The 8,137-nt window shown below is 40.7% G+C and overlaps 1 protein-coding gene across 1 annotated transcript in view; it reads left to right on the top strand.

Annotated features, from left to right (window-relative positions):
* Positions 1-265: 265 nt before the first annotated feature.
* POC5 (POC5 centriolar protein) overlaps positions 266-8,137 on the top strand; it is a 29,889-nt gene continuing 22,017 nt past the window's right edge. Inside the window, 4 exon segments of the mRNA XM_019641004.1 lie at positions 266-467; positions 3,900-3,995; positions 6,188-6,501; positions 6,922-6,953. Of these exon segments, the coding sequence (XP_019496549.1) occupies positions 3,912-3,995; positions 6,188-6,501; positions 6,922-6,953 (430 nt within the window). The 5' untranslated portion in view covers positions 266-467; positions 3,900-3,911.

Below are 8,137 nucleotides of genomic sequence, written 5' to 3' on the forward strand. Positions count from 1 at the left end.
ACACGCATAGGTTATGGGCACTATCGACAGACAACAGCATAACGCCCTGGCTGACTTCATTCCTGCTCAGCAGCCTCTAACCAAACCTGGTTCCAGAGTCGCCTCCTACCCTGCAGCCACAGAAATAAACTGAGCACGCGCTCCCAAGCTCTAGGCGGGGCTCCTTAAGGGGCGGGGCTCCATAAGATCCCTCAGGACCAGCCGGCGCAGGGGGCGGGGCTTTCCTTAAGTAACTTAATTCTGGCTTCTCCCCGCCGCTGTCCCGAACCCCGCCCCGGGCTCTCAACCCAATCAAACGGCAGGTTGCTGAAGCTCGGGGCCAATGTTCAGGGCCGTCCTTACTTCCTCTTTGCAGTTTGAAACTGTCAGGTTGCTGCTAAGGTAGCCGCTACATTCACGGTTGTTTTGCCGACGACGCTGCGAGAAGACGGGGACAGAGGAGTCCGGGTTCGTGGAGAACAGCGACGGTGGGTAGCGGCGCCCCGGGCCGACCCCGCGCCCCTGGCAGAGGGAATGGAGTGTGATTTAAAATGCCTTGGCCCGGACTTCCGCTCCCGGGGCTCGTACAGGACGGGGCTGGGAGCATCTTCCCCAAGACGCGGGCCTTTCAGCTGTAATGCGGAGCGGCAAGGTCGAGACCTTTTCCTCTCCAAGGCGTCCAGGAAGAGAGGGCAGGAGTGAGGTGCCTGAAGGATAACGGTTACTGTCGCCATAGGGTCTGGTCATTTAAGATGTAAGGGGGAAAATGACCATGTCTAACCCTTTATTGTGTTTAAGTATGAATTTGATTAAAATGGGGGTGGGTAGGAAGGTGATCGAAGAGAACTTTTATAGCCTTTTGCTTACTCGTAACTGCTTTCCCCCTCTGCTTCTAGCCCCTGCCGTGGGGAGGGACTGGCGCATGCGTCCCTTATCCTTGCCTGCAGCCAGGATCGGTGAAGGGCGCACGGACGTCACCCTGCTGCCCGCCTACACGTTAATTCACGCTTCCTCTGCCTCTTAGGGGTTGCATTTGAGTTCCTGGACCCCTTTTTCCCTATCAGCCCATTACCGCGACGTAATTTTATTTCTATGGCAATAGAGAAGTACTCAGAACTTTTTATCTCTTGATTTCTGATATTTTGGGTTAGAGAATACTGAAAATTGAAGAAACTGATGTACATCCGCCACCCATTAAAGCAAGCTTCATCTTCCTCTTTTGTTTCTGAACCTAGAAGCAGAAAAGAAAATACTAATGTTGTAGAGTTTCAAATCAACTGTCATACCTGTTGGCATCGAAGCAGGGCAGGTGGAAGATTTCTAGCATATTTTCCAAACGTACAATAGTTGTTTTGTGTCTGCAGTATCTATATTCAGAAACTCTTTTTGAGTTCCAACCGTACCTTTCAGCTCATTTGTTTTTTTGAATAGTCAGCCCTGCCCCACCCCCACTCCTATACCTAACGGTCAGCAAACACAACCTAAAGGAAGAAGTGCATGAAAATAGAAATGGACCAAGTTACCCCATTGGTGGATTTGTAGTCATATGAAGCAGCCATTCTTTGCTGCAGATATATGAGCTTACATATCCTCCCTAATTGGCTTAACTAAAGGCAGTCATGCTGAGATTTAGTTTACTTATCATGTGTGTACTCAGTAATACTCATTGAATAAAGTCGAAGTATCCTTTCCACAATCTAGCCCCAACTTATGTTGCTATTCTAATACTGCACTTTTCCTGTGTTTGCCCTTTCAATTTCAATTTCCTCATCTCTTACTTATTTTTCAGCCCAGTGTGATTGAGACTTGTTCCACATTCCACTGAAATTGTTCAGGCAAATATAGCAACTGCCTGATTACCAAATTCAAGGGACTCTATCTAGTTCTCATCTTTCTTTGGCATGTGACTCACTACTCTTTTCTCCAAGCTTTTGTGATAGTTCTACCGACCTGACTTCCTTTTCAGTCTTCTTTGCTGGCTCTTTTCTTCCGCTTTACATGTTAGTGGTTCTGGTTATAACCCCCTTCTCCCTACGGTAGTGGTCCTTATCTTTTTTAGGGTTATAGTTCCCTCTGAACACACATTGGAAGCTAAGGATCCTCTTCCCAGAAAAATATACATATGCATTTATACTGAAAAAATTGCATACAGTTTGGGTGTACTTCAGAATAACAAATGTTTCTCACATTCCTTTTCATCGGTGATCTTATCTTCTCCCTTTTTCAGCATTTCCATTATGCTGACAATTCCTCAAACTTTATCTCCAACCTAAAGCTCCAATGTAGCCCCCACCCCCACCCCTTGCTTAACTGCAGGAAGCACCATTCACGTTGTAACCATTGTGAATGGCAGTCCTTGGGGTGGCCATATACTGCAGACCCGCAGGTTCACCTCAATGCCTCACAGGCACCTCACACCCAAAATGTGTGATATTGAACCCATTGTTCTTCCTCCAAAACTGCTCATCTTCCTACAATTCTCGCCTTGGTGAGTGGCACTATCATCCATCTAGTTTCTCAAGCCACACATCTGGAAGCCATCAACAATTCCTCCCTATTGCTGTAACACATCTCATAGCCATACCCTCCATCCAATTCCCATTGCTGCCTCCTAGATTCAGGTCCTCATTTATCCTCAGGATTACTGCCAGAGGGAACATTTAACCTCTTGGACTACTACAGTCGGCTCTCACTTGATCTCTCTTCAAGACTCCAACTCCAAACCATCCTGAAAGCTGCCATAGTGATCTTTCTGAAAGACAAGCATGATCTAGTTATCACTTGTTTAAAACATTTTAATAACTTCTCTAAAATAAAGAGCAAACTTTTTAACATGACATAATCATGGTCTTCCATGATCTGACTGCTCCTAACGTGCCTGTTTCATCCTTAGCCAAGCCTCGTTTGCACCTTTTGCTTCAGCCTTACAAACTATTTATGCCCCTGGAATACATGTCTGTGCCTCTGTGCCTGCTTATGCAGCTCTACTGCTGAGCACATCCTGATATCTTTTATCTGCCTTTCAGGTCTCAACACTGGGGTCATCTTCTCTATTAAAACTCTCTTTGGCTCCATTTCCATTTCTTCACATCCTCACAATCTCACCCAGAAACAATGGCTACTCCTACCTCCCTTCTTTGCACCGCTGTTGTTTTAAGGTCTAAGCACTTTTTTCATCGGTCATTTATATTCTATATACTACATATCTGGCCCTCTCTACAGATCCTAAGGTCCTTGAGGATGAACTCTTCATCTTACTTCCTCACCAACATCTTACGTGTAACTGGTACTCAGTTTAAATATTCACTAGTTGCCTTTTAAATACTTTACGTGTTACTAAAAGTACTTTACTTTTTATTTTCTGGTTCAGACGTTTAACAGTTTTTCCATGTGTGTATTAGAATCTGTTGTTTTGTATAGGCTTGCTTTCCTTAAAATAATATTCCCAAAAGGTAAGTTTCCCAAGCAGAGAATGTGCACAAATCGTTCATTCTCCTGGGTTCAGTGTCTTCAAAGAAGTGCATCCAGGTTGTCACACATTGTTGAAGAACAGTGATCACAATCTATTATTCTCAACAGCTCCACTGCAGATTTTTCTGAGGAGCCTTCTTTTTTCTTGAACCTTTCATTATTTGTCTCATCTCCTTCACTCCCTTGTAAACTCACTAATTTGGGGAATTGAGTCTTTATTTTTTCTTGCTTGGTGATTTTGTCTACGGGTGCTCAATATGTTGAATGATTTTATATCACATGATTATTGTTTACAAGTTCGGATGATATTCCATATATATAAAATGTTTCATATATATATATATATATATATATACACATATATATGCATACATATATATATATATATATGAAACATTTTATTTTAAATATTGAGGAAAATAACTAAGTTAGCTTCTGTTGTTTTATAGCACCTGTGTAGAATGTCATCAGATGAGGAGAAATGCTCACTTCCAGTTACGCAAAATGACGCCAACCAAGGCAGCTCTGTCTCTTTAGATCTTCAGGTAGGGAGACATGTCTAAATTTGTCATGACTTATTTATTTTCAACAAGTAATAATATGAGGGAAAACCACCATTTGTTTACATTTATAATTATGTGAATATAATGTATAATGTATGTCAAATTATATCAAACTTTGGGAATTATTTTACAAACTTTGGGAAATACCTTACATTGTATTCACTTTTCAGAAAATAATCATGAGCTCTTAAACACTTTTTGTACAAAGGCTTCAAAGAACGCAGTGAGAGGAGAAGCTGAAAATGTCAAGAAACATTTTTTTCTTATACTTTTGTCATTGTAGCTATCTCTTATGAATGCTGCTTTCGCTGTAATACAAATTACTATAGTATCAAACCATGCAAAGTTTTGAGGTCCTAGATTCCCTGGTGTTCTGGGTTCTATGAGTAGTTGCTGTTGCCATAGCAATCTGCACATTCTGCTGCTCAGGACCTAGACAGTGACAGATAAATGACTACAGAAGGTGTGGCTTTCACATGAAATTGTTTTAAATTTCTTTTATTTCTGAATGTTTTATCATCAAACATATGGATTCAGATTTCTAGAATAGATTTTAATTGACAGAATAGTGACATGGTACTCGTATATCTTGAGTTTTATAGTTCTGTCACTTAAGAGGAAAAACACTGGACGTTATGTTTATGTTAAGATCAATAAATTCTTATTGGCACTGTATAATATAAGAAAAGCTTTAGGACAATATTTTATGAAACAAATGTGTTCCTTTAATTGAAATTACAGATTTGGAAATGGGAAGCTCTTTATAAAATCTGTGACTATTTACTAGGATAAAGGCAGTCTGGAATGTGACAGATGTTTCATCTTGCCTTCCCCTCTCCCATTTAGTGCTATCTTTTTAGGTGACAGTACGTTCCTGCACCCTTTATCTCTGCCTGAGCCAAACTTCTTTCAAGAGGGAACTGATTAACTCATCTATACTTGTGATATTGTGATTTATAATAAGAAGTATACATTTGGTCTTCATCCATGCCTCTGGCACAGAGTTCCTAAAACCATTGGAATGTCTTAAGTGATGAGAGTGATAAAGGTATCTTTTGTTATGAGGTGACTTTTGGACCCTCACCTCAACAGGGGGCTGGTTGCTAGAGGAATCAACCATGTGATTAGAAGGTTGGAACTTTCACTTCCACCACCCTCAATCTTTGAGATGGAAGAGGGGCCAGAGATCGAGTTCAATCAATAATGGTCGTGATTTAATCATTCATGCTTATGTAATGGAGCCTCCATGGAAACCCAAAACAGAGAGTTCAGAGAGCTCCTGGGTTGGTGAACACAGGGAGGTGCTAGGTGACTGTCATGCTAGGAGAGGGCATGGAAGCTCCGTTCCCCTCCCACATACTTCACCCTATGCATCTCTTCCATCTGGCTGTCCCTCAGTTATATCCTTTTCTATAAACTGGTAATATTTGTATAGTAAGTAACATGTTTCTCTGAGTTCTGTGAACCATTCTAGCAAATTAATTGAACCTGAGGAGAATGGGCCATTGGAACCTCCAGTCCATAGCTGGTCAGTCAGAAGCACAGGTGACAACATGGACTTACAACTGGCTTTTGAAGTTGGAGTTGGGCCCGTCTTGTGGGACTGAGCCCTTAACTTGTGTAATCGGGTGCTAACTCTGGTGGACAGTGTCAAAATTGAGTCAAATTATAGGATACCCGTCTAAGAATTGCTCATTGGTGGTGGGGTAAAAACCCACACATTGTAATTGTTGGGTCCAGAATCCTTTAATACTAAAATATAAACACCCTGTAAGATCTTAGTTTGTCGTTTTGTCAGGAGACAAAGATTTACATCAGAAGAATAAATCTCTACAGTACAATTTAAGGGAGGGAGGGGAAGAATCTTCTAGATATGCCAGAAATCATTTTGTGTTATTGGTTACCTGCTTAGAATGGCAGCCCAGCTGAGATTCTGTCTATTAGTAACGCTCAACTTAGGACCCTACTGGCTTTTGACTACAGTTGAAAACCTGCCCATGTTCCATTATTGGAAACATTTCAATATATAAATACCAAAAATGATTATTTAAAATAGCATAAAATAGCTATACACTTTTATATATAGTAAATATGTAAAAATCTTTGTTGTTCTTTTGCCTGAGTGTCCGATGTGACAGTGTTATAAAACATTATCTATTATTGGCTTCTCATAGGATGAGTATGAAGAACTGCTTCGTTATGCTATAGTGACTCCAAATATTGAATCAGGTGCTTCACAGCCATCTCATTCTAAGGCAGAAGTGGTGCCAGATGTTAGATTTCCTACTATAATTGATGATATTCTTCATGATCAAGGTTATGTATATTTTTCAAGATATCTTAATTTAAGATGTTATTTGAGCTTATTAATGCTATTGACTTATATGATTGTAAAAATGCTTCCAGTGATTCTTCTCAGTCAATGGTGTGTATCACTGTTATCTGGGGAAACTTTACATTTTAATATGTTATTCTTGGCTCTTATATGACAGCTGGATTTTTATTTGAACTTCATTTGACTATTACTTTTATGAAAAGTAATAAAGCAGTACTGTAGCCATTGCAAGTCTCTTAGTGGGATCTGTTGCATCTCGGCACTTGTTCCAATGGTTGTTTGCTAGGATTATCTGGGAAACTAAATGCCCAAGCCCCCACATTAAAGATGGCCCATAGGTAGCCCTCAGAACCCCTTAAGCTTATGAAGCATGTGCTAGAACTTTGTCAGCAGTATTTATATGGGCGTAGAAAACTGTTTAATCCAAACAGTTCACCACAAAGGGGAACCCATTTTTGGAATAATGTCAGCGACAGAATTGAGAGCTAATATAAACCAGGATGTATGTTGATCGATGAGTGAAAGGTAGAAAAAGGAGGATAAACTCCTTTTACCTATCTGTTTCTTATTCAGTAACGTACAAGATCCCAAACGGCTTGCTCAAAGTAAGTGTTCTATTGAAGGGCACAGAAATCCCTCCTAAAATAGCCCTGATAACAAGCAATTATCAACAATAGGTAGAGCTCTAAGGATTCCTCCTTGAAGGCACATGACACACCTACTCACAGTAAGCAGGTTCCTGGGTTTCTGCTGAATCACAGCCCTCGTGTCTGCTGTCTCTCTCCCTCTGTAGACGTGGAGTTTTCATGGCTCCTCAATCTTCGGCATACTACACTGGATTAACAAATAGACCACAATCTTAAAATACATACATTTATTCTACAACTGAAACATTCTAACATTAAACATTTTCTACCCACATTTTATTGCTCTTCAAGAGATATGACCCTTGATTTATTCATTCTACATCACTGATCTTGACCGTGTTTTGATAACACTGGTGCCTCAACATGGAATTCCTACTGAGCAAACCCAAATAATAGTGCTGCAGACTCTCTTATAAATGTAAAGAGGCAATCACTGTGTTAGCCCTCTAAACCTCTACCCTTAAGGTAGTTACCAGAAGCTTGTTTTCCATGGGCTATAGTACTGCTCTACTGTTGTTGCCAGTAACACAACACAGGATTCCTTTCCTTTCCCCAACTCTGCCACCTTTCAAGGTAATCACTTGGAAATGAAGACCTCTGCTCTCTTATAGCATGTCAGATAGTATTTATGCTCTGCCTTCACCAAAATGGATTTGAGCTCTAAGCATACAACACGCGGTGACTTTAGATGGCCTGATTCACACAGAGACTTGGTTAGAATGGACTATGTTAATTTATCATCTTTTATCATCCCATTCTCTTTACTCTTGGCATTGCCGCTGCTTGGTATAAGCAGGGTGTGTCAACGTTGGCAAAGTCATTCTTGTGAGGTTTTTCCCAGTTTCTTTTTTCAACTTGTATTGACTAAAAGTTCCCAAGGTGGAAGTAAAGACACCCCTGTTTGGGGGGAACCAATGTCACTTTAGTTTGATTGTAGTTCGTGAAAAGCAGCAGGCCCCAGGAAATGCCCAGTGTTGTAAAATAGCACAGCCTTTTCTAATGGCATTCATCCACTGATTATCTTAGTGTGAACTGAATGCCAGAGTAGACTGAATTCTTTCATCCACATTTGGTGGGTGAAATTGAGCTTATTAATGATACAATAAGACTTTTTCTTGTCTCAGATATTTTTCTTTATTCTT

Source organism: Hipposideros armiger, unplaced genomic scaffold, assembly GCF_001890085.2.
Source record: "Hipposideros armiger isolate ML-2016 unplaced genomic scaffold, ASM189008v1 scaffold_55, whole genome shotgun sequence".
NCBI lineage: Eukaryota > Metazoa > Chordata > Mammalia > Chiroptera > Hipposideridae > Hipposideros > Hipposideros armiger.